Source organism: Taeniopygia guttata, chromosome 5, assembly GCF_048771995.1.
Source record: "Taeniopygia guttata chromosome 5, bTaeGut7.mat, whole genome shotgun sequence".
Taxonomy (NCBI): Eukaryota; Metazoa; Chordata; class Aves; order Passeriformes; family Estrildidae; genus Taeniopygia; species Taeniopygia guttata.
In genome coordinates this window covers 48,528,045-48,544,517 of record NC_133030.1, presented here as the reverse complement: position 1 = coordinate 48,544,517, position 16,473 = coordinate 48,528,045, and the positions used below count along the sequence as shown (strand labels likewise).

Sequence of the window (16,473 nt, the reverse complement as noted above, 5' to 3'; positions counted from 1 at the left end):
TTTTAACAGTTGTGTTGTGGGGTAGAGAAGGGACATCTATCTTTAGAATGGTGTTACTCCATATTCCCAAACTCGCAGCACATGCTCAGCCCAAACACTGAACTGTTGGCTGACTGACCTGTTGGGTTGTGCACATGAATATGAAAATACTGCTTAAAAAACACAAACCATTTACACTCTGGTACATGAGTGGCTCTGCACTGCCCCATAGCTTTTAATCATTTAAACATCAAATATTTTTCCTTTTATACCAGAGGGATAATTTATTGTATGCACATCATACAAGCAGTAGTGTTTTTTCAGTGTTGCAGCATACACACAAATGTATTTAAATGCAAAAAAACTTTCAGTCAGTTAAACTGCCCTTCTAAAAGCACAGTTAACATACCAACAGTGGTTTTACTTCTCCAAACTAACAAGAAATCTCTTACAGACCAGTCTGTACTCCCTCTGGGTCTAAGCCCACCACTCTTCCTGGCTTTCTCATGCTGCTATGGCTGCAGGCTTGAGCCAAATTTCCTCCATCATCTGACTCTTGTGACAGTCTGTGCAGTGATTAAAACAGGACAAAAGCCCAATCAGTGCTGGCACCTGACTATCCATACTTCTGACTGCTGGAGTGCTTCCAGGAATCGTTGTGTCCCTGGCCAGTATTCTTCCAGGCAATGTCTTTGTACATCCAAGCTGGAGGCTAGCATAGCTCAGTAATGGTATGCTGTCTTGACAAATTATTATATGCATCGTCAGCATGGATCAGTATTCTTGGTTTGGTATTTTAGGGTTATTGCATCATATTTAAAAGCTGTTTTAGCTGAAATTTGAAAGGAGAAATTTTCAGCCTGGGGCAAATAAACAGATATAGCCTGTCGAGCTATGAACATCTGAAACCGAGACTATTAACAACTACTGGATTCAATGCCAGCACCCTTCACATTGAGTGCTGGTAAATGGAGTCAGATTTCAGCTTCTCTCCTCTGAGGCTGCCAGGGACAGTTAGTCCAAGAGTAGGCTAGTAGAGCCACTGCATGAAATACAGCACCAGGCTCTTTAAAGTCTAGTACGTGGGACATGGAACAATCAGAAGTGGTTGTTAAGCCTTGTAATGAAGAAGTAAATCTCACAGTCCCCACCAGATGTACAGAGAAGCCATTAGTTACAAAGATGCAAAAACATATTAATTAAATAATAAATAAATTAATAATTTAATCATTTTAGTATTTTCATTTTACCTTTTCTATAATGCTGCTTATTTTCTTTAATATTATACTGATATAATATTTACCTTCTCTGCAATAGTGATGCTTCTAAAAACAAGTAACAAAAGTTAGGGAATCAAGCATTTTCAGTTTGAAAACATCTCCCATGTTCAGACTTTCTATTTTCATAGTTTTGATTTAATACAGGTGGAAACACAGTAACTGGATGGACATTTTTGGAGGAGTTATATGTGTACCATATGCCACAGGGAGATATCTCAACAGAACAGCTGCAGTGCTTGGTGGGAAACACCTTCAAAAGTTTTATCAAAAATAGTATGAAACCCTTAGGCAGTATTATTCATTTCTGGGATGTCAACTGCAAAGACACCATAAACCTGAGGTCTGGTATATAATTACGAAGCATAAACTTTCACAGACTTTAAATAGCCAAACTCAATTTCTCCACAGGAAATTGCAGAAATGTATATATGTACGTGCTTTTTTTTACATATTTGTGTACAAACACAAAAATATTTAATACTGAAATGTGAATAATGGATTAACATAAGACATTTTATTTCATTGATTTTTGATGTAACTTATTAGACTCTGTGTGAACACTACTGCTCAGACATGGCATTGTGAATTAGCAGCTTGTGTGTAAGGATAGAGGCAGTGGCATTCAAGAGCAACGAGTCAGAAATTACCGTAAATAAGAAAGGGAGAGATAAGTAATTTGCGCTATCTGATGCAAGGAAATGAGGACAGCTTTAGAAATACCAGATTGCCTCCAGAACATAACAGACTGAGAGGCTTAACTCAGATGAACAGATCCGATGTGTTTTGAACCGTATGTTCCCCAACACCACAAACAAAACCCTCTGTGAGGACAGTGTCTCTCTCGCAGCTAAAGGGACCAGATGAACGCGCCCCAGGCAAGGCAAGGCGAACGGGGCACACGGATATACCTGCCCAGCAACCTCGCCCACTCCCACCTTACGGCAAGCAAGCCCTTGCCAGGCACCTCCTGAGCCGCGATAACCCTGCAGGCCGTGCGCCTTTCCAGCGATCACCAAGGCTGGTTGAACTCGAGTACGTGCGGCCTCTTCGGCCTCCCAAGAGGCCACTACGCTCGCCGCCCCCTCCACGGCCCCGGCCAAGTGCGAAGGCGGCACCGGGCACGACCCGGGGCCCTGCGTGCACCGGGCGCCGCGCCACCCGCGCTCCCGTGCTGCGGGGCCCCTGAGCGCGGGGCGCACGGCCGCGGGCTGCAGGCGGACACACCGCTGTGCTGCAGGGGGACACATCGCTGTGCTGCAGGCGGACACACCGCTGTGCTGCAGGCGGACACATCGCTGTGCTGCAGGCGGACACATCGCTATGCCGCAGCTCTCCAGCCCGGCCGCGCCGCCGCCGCGGGTCCACACGCGTGCGGGGAGGCGGGGGCCCTGCGGGAATCCCCCCGTCCCCGGCTGTGCCCCGCTGCTCCCTGCCCCTCCGCGGAGATACCCCGCTTCCCATCCCGCTGCCGCATCTCCCGCGCCAGGCTGGAGCCCAGCTCCTCCCCGGCCGCCACTGCGAGTGGGTCAGCCCACGGCCGCTCCCCCCTTCGAGTACGATGGAACCCGCCCGTAACGCGAGGAAGGGCGCCATGGCCCCTCCCTCAGGTGATTGCCAGCTCCAGCGGTCAATCAGCGCCTTCCCTTACCTCTCGGCAGCGCCGCGCCCGCCTCCCGCGGGGGTCGGGGGTCAGCGGCGAGGCGGGCGGGAATGTTTACAAACAAGCTCGGGGAGTAGAGGGGCCGGGGGGAAGCGGGGGGGCGGGGCCGGCGGTTGGCGCAGCCGCCGAGCCAATGGGGGCGCGCGGCGCTCGGCGGAAGGGCGGGGGCGGCGCGCGGGGAGCGTTCTCTGCCCGGCGGCCGCCGGGGCGCGCGGGCGCGCGCGGCCAATGAGCGCCCGGCCCGGGGAGGGAGGGGGCGCGAGCGCCTGAGTTGGAGCCGCTCCCCGCGGCGCTGCCGCTCCTCCCCCCGGGCCGCTCTGCCTATCCGGCTCCGCTCGGCTCCGCTCGGCTCCGCTCCCCGCTGTCGGGCGGGGAGGGCGGCCGGAGCCCGGGGGAGGGGAGGCGCAAGGACATGGGCTGGTTCTGAGCGCCGGGGGAGGGAATCCGTCGTGCGTGTGCCTCCCTAGATTTTAATAACTGTTTGTTGTTGGGTGGTGTACGTTTGGGGTTTTCTTCCCCCGCGTCCGCCTCCCCCTTCCCCCCTCCCCGATTACCAACGAGGCGGAGGGGAGAGCGGCAGACCCCAGCGCGCCTGCATGGCTCCTCTGCCCCGGAGTGCCCCTGGAAAATAGGACACATCTCGGGCCAGGTGACATCGCCCCGCCGCCGCGCTCACGGGAGCGGCAGGGGAGCCGCCCGTGAGGACATGGAGGGACCCTCGGGGGAAGCGGAGCTGCCGCTCCTCACGGTGAAGCACGAGCTGAGGAACGGTGAGCGGGCGGGCCCGGGGGTCGCGGGGGCGGAGGAGCACGCGCGGCCCGGGCTGGGGAAAGCACGGCTGAGCAGGGAGCTCCGAGAGTTCCCTGGGACCGGTAGGGAAATCTCAGTGGCGGGGGGAAAAGAGGATGAACTGGAATATAAGGGCAGCAGCGTGTACGATGGGGGCGGGGAGGGGCCTTATTTCTGAAAAAAGTAGTTCGCTTCGACTTCTGCTCCATGCCTGGCTCTCCTGTCCCACTTCCTGGTAGTATTTGACGCTTTTGAAGGAGATAAAGGGTAGCCAGGCTCTCTTATAAAAAAAAATTTTTTTTTTTTTTTGTAAGTTGTATATTTGATCGACTTCTAGACTATGTTGGGGGGCCGGTTTGTTCCAGTCCTAAATGAAGTCGTTTTATGTGACAGCTTTTCTTTGACCTCGGTGAAATGCCGGAATTGTAGGGAGGGGAATGTGCCAACACGTAACCACAGAGTTATCTGGATTTTCAGTCTATGAATCTTCTTGTAGCTCAGTAGTTACTTGACGACCCTCTGGAGAAGTAGTTCAACATGTGAAATATGTCTGACCTTTAAAGGTACAACAGAAATCCTCCGTTGTAGGTTGTTGTGTTGGGGATGAGCTTTATTTCTTTTTAGTAGGGATTCTCTGCTTCTGAGAAGTTTCCAGGCAACTTGAACACTGCAGTAAATCTAAATTTTAACGTCAATTTAGAAGATCGTGTAAAACATAATCAGAATTAATATTCTCTATATTGATTAACAATGAAGGTGCTGTTAACCATGTCCTTCATTCCTTTTCTGTCATCATCTTTTTCTCCATGATGAAGTGAGAGTAAGCATATGATGCCGTTCACTGCAAAAGTTTGAGAGAGCTGTTTGCCGGGTTAATGTAGTTGGCATTCCCGAGTGGGCCGGTGTGAAAGGCAGGAGGTGGTGCTGGGTCTCCTCGGTGGCGTTCTGCCTCCCGCCCCGCTGTCCCTCGGTCCGGGGGTCGGGGGAGCTGCCCCAGAGCAACACGGCTTGGCGCGGGGAGGAGGAGGAGGAGGGAAGAAAAAAAAGGCGGTCTCTTGATAGCTACAGAAATCGAAGGGACTGTAGTTTTCTTCTTTCAAGAAGATGCAAAAGAGCTGCTGGAAAACATAGTTGTCTCGATAGGTGTTGCTGTATTTAAGTGTGGAAGAGGAAAAGGTAAGGGGAAAGAAAACAGGACACATTTATTCAATGTATTTACATACCTATGTCTGGTTTTTTTTCGATTTCTTTTATAACAGCTGAGAGCACGTATCCCTGAGGGGTCGTTATTTAAAGATAGTTTGAGGAATAATCAGTGTAGCATAATAAGCAACTTCGATTTTAATCCTTATCACATATATAGCTGTATGAAGTACCTGTTCTCACTTTTATTTTAAAAATTCTCAACCTTGTTTGTCTTTTAAGCTTCTGAAATTCAGTTTAGTAGGAATAGGCTGCTTCTCCTCTCTTTGTTCTCTTCTCCATATTCAATGTTTAGAAAACTCTGCTTTCTGAAAAATGCTTTCTAGCAATGACTTGTCTATTTCTGGAGCACTAGGGTGGAGGAGGGAGCTGCTCTGTCATGTACTCCTGGGAGACTCCTACTCCTGAAGGTGTCAATAGTGTCATTGCAATGCAAGACGTATGGAAATACTGTTTCAGAACTGCTCTATACAATGCACAGAGATACAATAATTTGAAGAGAAAAGTTGCAGTCAGCTTCTGTAGATACAGAAATATATAAAGGTATAGGATACTTTGGATGTGGAAAGGTTTTTTTATACTGGTTCTGGTTGTGTGGATGCTTAGCTGCTGACTAGGGTCAGCCCACCACATCTTTAAAGCATATTCAGCATGATTATTTAATTTTGCTTTTCATTTTGGGAAAGAGAGTGAGAGGGCAGGCAAGAACTAGAATCTGGAAGCAGCAGATCTTTGTTGTTCCTAAATATGTTCTATATCATGAATATCCTTTATTGTGCAATTTGTTTAGATTGCAGTGTTTACCTCATCTCTGTGTTCTTTCTTTGATGTTGTTAACTCTGTGACTAATTTAATAATTTAGAATTACGGGTTGAAAGTAGCTGTCAGTTGGCAGATGAAAAAGAGGTCAGTCTCCAGAGTGCTTTGAAAGAATTTACTATTAGTAGTAGAAATAGTGGCTTCTTTGAGAAGGGAGAATCTTTTCATATTTTGGTTTCATATCTTTGGTTCAAGCTGTTACTTGAGCCCCATGGTAACAAGCTCACTAATTCAAATGAACTGAATGCAGGTAAACCCACAGTTACACTTTGTATTTGCAATTACTTAGTCTTGGGATTGCTTTAAAAGTCTTAAATGAGGACAGCCATTATGGTCAAGTGAGTAAGTGCACATACTTTAGAATTTAAATTTAAGATGAAATTAGGATCTTAAAGAATGAAACAGATGATTGTTGTTAGCTCCAAGCAAGTATGGAAGCATATGAAAATGCATTAAGTTAGAGCATATGCAGTGCTGTTGCTACACAGACCAGCTGATTGTTAACCCTGTCACACCACGGCTTGACTTCTTTTAAACTTTTAAAGTACAATGCTGGCTTTGATATGTAGGGTCAGGTTTAATTTTAGCTTTATGTCTCATAGACTTAGAGCCCTGAAATTCCTCTCTTGTATGACCAAAAAGTAATTGCTGGAAAAACATCACTTGATAGGCATGTAGATTGGGTCTGTGATAGGGAAGGAACGCTTGAGTGCCTCTGTGTGATAGCATGCGATGTGCTCTCTTACAAATACTGGGCACTGCACTGTGTGTATATATAAGATGTTTTGCAGATAAAACAGAGCAGTGACTTTTAGGATGCATATAGTTTAATAATGATATTCTTCTAATTGTATTTATCAAGTTTTTTCTTTTCCTAATTTTCCTAACAGCAAACCATTTTTGTTCTTAATAGAATGCTCACAATTCGGCTACTTCAAAATAGTTACTGGGAAGGAAAATGAGTTTTTGGGGAAAGTGGAATCTCTTTTCAGGAAGTAGAAGCAGAACTATGCCAAAGTTGAAACAGTAGGAAGTTGTGATTGTCTCTGATTCTCACTGAAGCTCTCCGGTGAAAATAATAAGAAAATGACGTTTTCTTTAGCATTTATTTCTGGAGTCTTGGAAAGGTTTTATTTTTTGAAGGCTAACTTTCAGATTTAATGCAAATTTTAAATCTTTTTGCAGACCTTAGAAAATACATATTGTTTACACTGAAAAAAAGAACATTGTTGCATCTTAACATTTCTGTTGCTTGGTGATGCTTCAGAACTGAACAATGTCAAACATAAAGCCTATCAGAGGAAACATTTTACATGATGGAGAAGGTTATGGAAAGAGAAGAAAAGGCTTGTGATGTCAGAATATAAGAAGGAAACAGAACAGTTAAGAGTTGAGCTTTCCTTCCCACCTCCTCTTGTTTCTGGAAAAAAGGATCAAAGGATCCTATACCTTAAGTGTGTGTGAGTGACTGGTAGGAGGTTACCCATCTTGTGGCATGCTTGTGAACTCCCTGCTTTGCCCAGGGAGAGGGAGAGATTACCAAAACTGGGATCTTGAGACACTCTGTGAATGTGTGGGCAATGGGCTCTATATACATTGTTTTGCTTTACAAAAGCAAAGTGTAGTTCTTTTACTTTTAGCAAGTCTGTTTTGAATAGGATACTGGATTTGTTTTAATGTTATCACAATCTTTGGGCTAAAGAACTTGCTCTAGTTTGCAGTTTGCCGGGCATGCATGAGAAAAGGCGTGTATAACCCAGAAGTTAATGTAGCAACAGCCTGCAGAACTCCAAAGGCTCAAGAATTTGTAACTTCCCCTTGAGTCAAACTCATAATTCAGTATGAAACTATAAAAGGCTTTTGAAAATAAATATGTGGATTATCTATAGGGTTTAATATTACAATTCTTAGTTAATAGAATGGATTTATTTGTAAGCTAGAAAGTTCATGTTACATTCTAAGGAATTGTGAAAATTCCTATGACTAAAAAACATGATGGATCATGCACTGAGTAGAGAACTCAGCCTTCACTGTGGAGGTACATCTGGCACCTGTAGAATACTTTATTTTTTCTATTTTTAAAAGGAAACTTAATGAGACTTAAAAGATAGTTTTAAAATAAAATTTTCTGTAAGACAGATTTTTTTTTGGTTTTACTTTCTTAAAAGTAAAACGGATGTAATATGCCAATATGTTGTACTGTTACATACTAAACAATATATTATATATAATAAAATATTATATAATATGTTAATATTAACAATTTTGTATATTGTTTAGGGATCAGGAGGTACTAATAGTTGACTGTTTCAAAGCTTGGATTGCTTTTGTTTCTATTTTTCTCTTTTGAGCACTAAAATACACGTTTTCTTGGATTGTGGGAACTACAAAGAGTATTTTAAGTTTATTAATTGTCTTTAATACCACTTAAATCTCCAGATTTTACTCTTCACACAGTCAATATTTTCTAAAAATTCTTTGTATTCTAGGAGTTTATTGTTATTTATCTTCTGGTAGCCTTGATTATGAAGAAGGATGGTCATTGATTTTTCCTGGATGGTGTTTGTGGCTTTTTTTGTTGAGTGGGATTTTTTTGTTTGTCTGCTTTCCTCCTTCCAGGTTTTGGAATCCAAACCTGGCTAAAATGGTCTGTCCAAGGGTCTGGTACAACTGATCATTTTGCTGTCATTGTTCCAATGATGTTCTATAAAATATGTAATGTGTAAATGAGGACTAATAGATGCAGTCTTCATTGTCAGCCTTTTTATTAGCTCTGGTCCAGTGTATTCTAAATGTGATGGTTGAAAAGCTCGTGCTTGATTCCACAAAAGAATTAGGAGTCTTACATGCCATGTTAGTAAATCTTAGAATTTTATTCAGAAGGCAATTCAAAGAACACTTGCTGGAGTTCCTCAGTCATATGACAAGGCCTGGTTATCTGAGGATGTTTCCCCTGTATATTTTTCACGTAAATATTTCTTTTGTATCCCCATCATTGCATAATTTGGCATCTTATGGTAAACATGTTCTCTCTCTCCTCCCCTCTGTAGAATCCCAACAATGAGGTGTAAGTTCTACTGAGATTTCTTTGCTTCTGACTCAGTCTGTAAATAGGCAGACTGGTTCGTGGAAGACTCACATTACATGCAGTAAGCTTATTTGGGTTTGTGTTGTGTTTTGGGATCTACTGTGACTGTTTCCTCTTCTCATTTTTCTGAACACTTCTAAATATTTTATGCTGTCTTGGATAGATGGTTATAAAAGCTTTACCTGGGAGAGGATAATTCTTAAGTTTCCTTGTTAATGTCTGCATAACCAAATATGTAAATACCTTCCATCAACATGTAAGTTATCAGTTGCTCTTTTTTTGTTGATAAATTAATTTGTATTATGTTACTTTTGATGCTGTGTCCAAGGTGCCTGTGACTGGATTTTTATAAATTATTTCGTTCATTATGAATGATAGAGAAAACTGAAGTTGATTGATGTCTTTTACTTAGATATAAATTTTTGTTTGAGAAGATATGCGCAATCTTTAGATATCTGATTGTTTCAACTCTGTTCAGCATTAGATTATCTGTAGCAATTTTAGTCATTAGCATCTTGTCTAATTACATTTTGTTTGGGTTTTTTTTTTGCAATTACATGACGTAAGTGTTGCTACACATTAAGTTTCTAGCTGACCATGGAGGTGCCTCAGGGTTCAATCTTGGTGACCTCATAGTGATTCAGCTCACAGTTATGATAAACCTCATACTGAAGTTGCCTCTGTAAGAGAAAAAGGGCTGCTGCTGAATGCAAATGGATCTTAACATGGAACATTTTCCAGTTCTGACTTCTGTGAGTTTGCATCATTGACCTCAGATGCCTAGACTTTTATATTTATTTCAGCTTGCTATATGCAAGTAATATCTTTGGTGGGATGGTCTCCTATCTTCAGTTTTCATTATGGTAATGACAGTTTCTTATTCCACATAGTGTATTCCATGCAGTATACTACATGTATGCAGTTAAACATACATATATGTATACATATTATATTAGCTAGTGCTTCAGAGGTCTTTGTCATCTTTGGCTGTATAAAGTTTGGCTTCTAAGCCTTCTAGAATGGACTCAGCAGCTTTGTGAAAGCTTGAATTTTTTCCAAATTTTTTTCAAATTTTTAATTTTTTTTTTCTCAGATCAGGTGGTCTTACCCTTAAGCATCTAATACCCTAGAGAATCAGCAGTTACCAGCCCAGTTACCTCAGCTGATACCCTGGAGTTCAGAGCAACATGAACTGTGTATTCTTTTCTTTCATACCAGTTCAGAACTCTGTGTGTGTTTTGTTTTTGCTCTACATTTTTTCTTTTGCCTAAGAAAAAGATTCTTAAGATGTTATGGTTTTTAAGTTCCACTTAATGCTTGTAAGATAGTTCCCTGAGCTGATTAAATAGTGCTCTTGTTCGATGACCTAACACTTACTCAGTGTCAATGGTCTCAGATTTCAAGGACCCGAGGATGCTTTTACTTCCTTCAGAAATAGTTCTAGTTGCTGTAACCAGTAATAAAGTATAACTCTATATAGCAGATAAACAGTATAACACATGTATTTTCTTCAGTGTCTAATAAATAGTGGTTGCATAGTTTCTATTGCATGGCATTGAGATTTTTTTCCCCTTGAAAGGAGTGTCCACCCTCTCTCCACTCTGAGTAAGGCATAAACATATCAGTATTAAAACATCTGTTCTTTGATGCTGAGACTTCAGTAGATCTGTTAGGTGAGTGGGGATGGACCATTCTCTGAAGTAATAGTTTAAGATCAAGTTAATACCGATCCTAGATGTTGCAACCTAATATTTGGAGTATTGCAGAATGTCTTCTGTTTAATTTTCCTTCTTGTTTTCTCTGTTCTTAAAATTACCTGAGGTTCATTGTTCTGCTCAGTGAAACAAGTATTGGTCTTGTGTTGCAGAGACAAGTTTCAACTTTCAAGCAAGCTCGATCTAGTTCAGTAGAGGAAGCTCGAGCTTTGTTTGTCTGCTTCAAGACCTGTCTGCAGTAGAGTCCAGAAGCAGAGGATAGAGAGCATTTTAACTTGAAAACAGACAGTGTTGAAATGTGATTTCTCAAGATCATAGAAGTGCAATTAAAAGCTTACAGAATCATTGCACAGTACCAGCTCGCGCAGTTCTTAGTTCAGTCATGGCCTTCTCAAAGTTCAGGTGTAGTGCAGATGACAATCGTGTCTCTTACATCATCTGGAGATCCTCCCTCAAGGAGAGCTGGTAGTCTGGATAGACAGGCTGCCTTGTTTCTAGGGGACTGAAAATGACAGCACTAGTCTTTGTGCACTGCTGTCACTATATGGAGAGGGAAGCTTGTCTTTGCAGTGGTAGTATTTCTGGATATTTCCTTTCTTCCTGCCTTCAGAAGTGATGATGGTGACTAGTATCTCTGTTTCCTCTTTATTTTTATGGATGCTATGATGTCCTGGCCTTTCTATTTACTGTTTTTTTCTGATTTGATGTGTTATCTCTTGCTGTTGACCTCAGCTGTATACTCTTTAACTATGTTGGTTCAATGTTGATTGGTGTGGACTACAGTAGAATATTAGTAAATGCAGGATTCTTCTAATTGTGCAGTATGCAGTGAGCTAATCTCCAAGGGGATTTGTTAGCTTTTTTTGCCCCCCATTATGTACAACCCTCATTTTTAGTGTTGTGTGTAGCTTCATATTATTTGTGGAGAAACTCTCATCTTGTTGACTTGCGCAGTGCTTCTCTTCCTATCCAAACTTTGTTCCATTCCTTGGGGCACTTCTTTAGCTGATGTGTCTAGACACTTGAAGAAAAAAGTGCACGGAGAAGTAAATTTTCTGCTTTTTGAAACTGCTTTCTGCTCACCAGTGTACATCCCATTGCAGTCTTTCCAGATATGCTGTGCATTTTGCACAGGCAATTGTTGGGTTGGGTTCTGATACCATTTCCAGCACAGTGATGTCTGTGAGGTGTGAGAAGCCTTTCACTGCTCTGTCAGTAATAGTAATAGTAGTGGTCTCATTGCAAGCCTTTAAAATCCTCAGTTTTGAAACAGTTTTGTAACTGCAGAGAGCATCACTGGTGAAAGGTCCTCCGGAAATGGTCATTCAGGTTCCTGGGAGTGAGTGGTGAATAGAATAATTAGTCTTTTGAGATTTATGCTTTGGAAAGCAGGTTGAAGGAAATGTTGGAATGACAACTTTTATCCTGGAGAAACTGCACTTAATTTCTGCTAGAGTGTGAAAGTGGTGCACGTGGTTTCAGCAGATGAAGACAAAGGAGTGCTCTAGGGGTGTTATTAGAAAATATCAGAAACAGGCTCTTTAGCTTGCTTTTCTTGCAGTATTTCACAGGTGGACTGAGCATTGCAACTGAGCCTCTTGGAGCAAAACCATTGCCATGTGGCAAGATTGGGAGGAGCACTTTCTGGGAATTGTTCATCTTTTTTTATAGCTTTGAAGATTTGTTATTCCTATTTTTTAATGAAGGATGATTTTAGTTCTTGCTTTATAGGGAGTAATTGTGAGAGAGTTTGTCTCAAGTGTCCTGTCATACTTGTGTGTGTTACGCAGCATCCTTTAGCTTTCCTGTGGGATGGCTTTTTTCCTCAGTATAATGTAAAAAGAATTAGGTGGGTCTTATTTTGCAGTTATCATATGCTTATTTGTGGTGTAAATTTCTCCTTTTATTATGAAAATAATATTACAGTAACCTTCAGACATTTTTTTTTAAGATAAGGCCATTAAGCATCCTGAGTGGAAGTAAAAATGGAATTAAGGGGAGAGTACAAAATTAGAGCTCACATTGAAACAAGTACATAATAATTCAAACTAGATAGCACTCAGCTTTTTATTGTGTAGCCTCATGGAAGTGGAAAAGGTTTTACTAATGTTATTGTATGTGAGTTTATGGTACAGTTTAGAATAATGGATTGAGTTTTAAGACTTGATCTCTTTTTAGGATCACAGCCAGCACTGCAAATCTTCAGCATGTTACTGGAGATGCAGCATTTCTCTGGGTTCCACTCTTCCTATTCAGTTCCAAGAATATGGTAGGATTAAGTGACTGTTTTACTTTCTAGAAGCGTTTTTAATTGAAAAGCCTTCTGCTGATGATCTTAAAGGATGTTGAGATAGTAAAACCTTTCTGGAGTAGTCCGTTGTGGAAGATCCAAATTGGTGGATTTTGAAGTGAAAACCTTCTTCCCACCCCAAGTTCAGCACTTACTTTGCTGGTGTCCAGAGAAGTTCTGTGTCCTGAATCTCTTCAGTGATGTCCACTCCTTCATTAAAAAATGGATACTCTGGCCCTGGTCTCTTTAGAATAGTTTGTGACTACTGATGTCCCTGGCAGGAAAGATGGTGTTTTAAAACTGTGTGTGTTAAGTACCATTTTGAGTACTTGTTAAGAAGAGTAATATGTAATATTAAATTGCTTGGAGACAGTTTACTTTCTGTGACAGAGCATAGCTGAATTCTATATACACTAACTCAGTCTGGGTTTGTGTTACTTGCTATAACTCCTTTATTGGCACGTGAGTGTGGCTTCCGTACTGCTGTCTTAAGCAGTAACTGTGATGTAGCTCTAGTAGGAGTATTTGTTCTGTTTGCAATCAGGAGAAGTACAGCAAGCTTCAGTTCAGCTCCCGTGGTGCATATTGACTCACTTGCTACTTGATGCTGCATCCTTTATTGTGCTTATCAAGCTGCTCAGTAAAGTGGATCAGGGAACTGAATTTACATGTTAATTATCAAGCGTAGTTACTTTTTTGTCTTGCTGCTTTTCAACCTGGATCATTTCAGTGAGGGCTTTTGCTGAATGGTTTGTAGTCACATTGATGCAAGTGGATGCATAATAGTATGACAGGAATCAAAGATGGAAAAATGGCAACTGCTTAAGGCTTTCTTAAGGAGCTTAGGAAATGGAAGAAAAAAGGCAATAAACAATAAAGCAATCCTGCACAAATCCATTTTTCAAACAGAGGTCTTTATATCCCTGCTTAGAAAAATGTATGTTAGACAAAATAAGTACCTAAAGTGGTATAGATTTGTAGAAACATAAAACCTCCTGCTTCCAGACTGTGCAACAAATGACACAACTTTGTAGCAGCTTAGATTTTTCCATACTTGTGAGTTATGTAGACTTAAGGTAATTTCTACTTGATACTAGTGGGGAGTCTTTAACAATCCTGTGTTAAATGAATGAACAGCTGTTGGAGCTCTGTTTGTCATCCCACACACTATATAATAAAAAAAAAAAATTAGATTATTCAGGGTGCTCAGGCTAAGAGGTGGCCTGACTGCTGTCTGTAACTATGTGATTGGAGATTACAGACAAGGTAGAGCTGGACTCTTTTCTAAGGTGCCCAGTGATACACTGGAAGATGGTGTATCACTGGAAGACTAAATGGGCTTCAATTACTATTCTGTGATTTTACACCTTTGAGTACACTGATGGCAGCAAGAAAATTGCTTTCCTTTGCTTTTCAAGTTGAATACAGTATGAAATTTGGATGTCTTCTTACCACTGCTTATTTAATTCAGCTGCTAACTTGGTTTTGCTGGGGCTGTAGTAAGATGTCAGAGTGATGTTTTGGTGTACTACATATCTGATGTGATTTTATTTTTTTTCCCTTCAGCAAATTTGACAGGCCATGCAGAGAAAGTTGGCATTGAAAACTTTGAGCTCCTGAAAGTTCTTGGAACAGGGGGTAAGATGAACTATTTTTAAGTTAAATGTTGGAAGCATTACTCTTATGTATGATTTTGTTTTCTAGCTGAGGTTTTGGTAATTGGAGCAGTCTTTAGGAAGATAACACTTTTGTATTGCATAGCATATTTTTTCTTTTTTTTTTACAGATATGCAAAATTCGAGGTCACATGTAGCACAGAACTTTTGAATATGCCCTTTTTTTGGAAAAAAGAAAACACATGGTTGAAAATTTTTTGACAATTTAATATAGTTTGTGAAAAACCTAGTCTATGTTAAGGCATGGTCTTGATAATTATGTTAAGTTTTCAGAGGGTGCTTCAGAAAAAAACAGTAATTTTAATACATTATAAATAAGATGCTCTATTTTTCAACTAATCCGTTTTAGGGTTGCTGTTGGCTCCGTAATTCTGTCCTAGTCACATCCTAGTACTTTTTAAGGTGGATAGTGTTCATTGTTGTATTGTGGGTTTCAGCACTATGTGGGAGACTTTTAGGATGTTGTAGGATTACTGATGGTAATGAACAAAAAAACTTTGTCTTTGTCCTTTTGCCCCTTTGTCCCTTTGCTAAAAGGAAACACAGCCCCATATACAGACAAAAGTAATGGCTTTTGTTCTTTTTAGAGTGTTTATGCTTTTTTATTTTTTGGTCAGTATTAAGTCAGATGCATTGTTGAGTAGATTGGAATAATCATTAATGTGGACTATCGCCAAGGTCTGCAGGAGTTTTATGCTAGTTAAATGGTACTAAATTTTTGGGTGTTATCAGCCATTAATGGCTGGCAGCGAGGTTGTAGTTCATATAGATTCTTTTAGAAATTAAGCTGTTAAATCACCTGAGAGGATATTTTTCTGTTTCAAAAGTAAAGTTTTCAAAGTTTAAATTTAACATGCTAAAAAATTGAAACATTGCTGTTAAATTTAAATAGAGGTAGATACAAGGAAGTTTTAATATTCATAGGTAAATGTTGCATATTCCTAGGTAGAAGCAGTTGTGATTTTCTGAAATGGTCAGTGTGGATCTGAGTGGGGTTGACAACAATGAAATTATAAACAATTATGCCTTTATGTGAGGATGTCTTTGTCTCCTGCTGTTGGAAACATTGGCTGGATTTGTAAATTTTTTGAATTTTGTCTCTTTGTTACCTTTGCCATTGGTGTGGGATCACACTAGTGTTACAGCTATTGCATTTGGGGTCCAAAGTAAGTGGGTGGTTTCATAAGGGTCAGTCTTCAAGTTCAGTCTAGTAGCCTGAGCTCATCTTGTCTTTAGGCAGTACCTCTGAAATAGCCCATCCTACTGTTAAACTCTTGCCAGTCATTCATTGCTACCTCCCATGCCTTCTTTTCTTCATGAACAGATTGACCAAATTTTTCTTGGCCTGGAATACTCTTAACTATAGCAGGTAATCGTTAGGCTTGCAGTTCAAAGCCATTCTATTCACTCAGGTCAACAGTATATATAATTTTTGAGTGACCCCTTTCAGAAAAGGCTACTTCAGTGGGTTTACAATGGGGTTGACTCTGTGTGTGAAGTAAAAAAAGAAGTCGAGTAAGCATGGCTGTCTGACTTCATCCTGCTCTAGTAGACTTGCTGCTCCAGAAATTTCTTTTGTCTAATCTAATCCTTGTCTAATCTAAAAGATTGCTCAAACTTTAGGAATCCAAGGATTCCTTGGGTATCCTGGAATAGCATTTTGTAGGAAGAGTGGTTGGCATTTGTTGTGGTGTTTGGGGTTTTTTTTCCCTTTTATTGATAGTCAGTTTTGCCCACAGCCTGAAGTTTTTGCTTCAGAAATGTAGACCATCAGGGCAGTCAAGAAGCTTTGTTCAGTCTCCAGCCTATGATAGCTAAGACTCATGCACTAGATGTGTCGGAGGTTGCTGCTTACTGGATGGCATGAAGTGCCAGTGGCCTGATCAGGATGGAGCTAGTTCTCTTTACCTTCGATAAGTGACCATCTGTCAGCTGGCAATGTTTGCTGCCACAAGGAATTACTGAAAACAGGAT

The 16,473-nt window shown here is 41.2% G+C and overlaps 2 protein-coding genes across 7 annotated transcripts in view; one reads left to right on the top strand and one right to left on the bottom strand.

Moving 5' to 3' along the window:
- The window catches only part of DGLUCY (D-glutamate cyclase), a 45,701-nt gene extending 42,674 nt beyond the window's left edge, over positions 1 to 3,027 (bottom strand). The window contains exon 1 of one of the 2 annotated variants that reach the window (XM_030274859.4): positions 2,908 to 3,027. The gene's annotated coding sequence lies outside the window, so the exon portion shown is untranslated. The remainder of the gene's footprint in view (positions 1 to 2,907) is intronic. The other variant, XM_004174481.6, reaches the window with a different exon arrangement.
- Positions 1 to 16,473, top strand: part of RPS6KA5 (ribosomal protein S6 kinase A5) — a 72,738-nt gene that overhangs the window by 4,689 nt on the left and 51,576 nt on the right. The window contains exons 1-2 of one of the 5 annotated variants that reach the window (XM_002200107.7): positions 3,148 to 3,689; positions 14,390 to 14,461. In XM_002200107.7, the coding sequence (XP_002200143.6) occupies positions 3,626 to 3,689; positions 14,390 to 14,461 (136 nt within the window). In that variant the 5' untranslated portion in view covers positions 3,148 to 3,625. Of the gene's footprint in view, positions 1 to 3,147; positions 3,690 to 3,713; positions 3,792 to 4,736; positions 4,885 to 12,780; positions 12,803 to 14,389; positions 14,462 to 16,473 lie in introns of those variants that run through there. The other 4 variants (XM_030274851.4, XM_072930340.1, XM_030274852.4 and 1 more) reach the window with 4 other exon arrangements.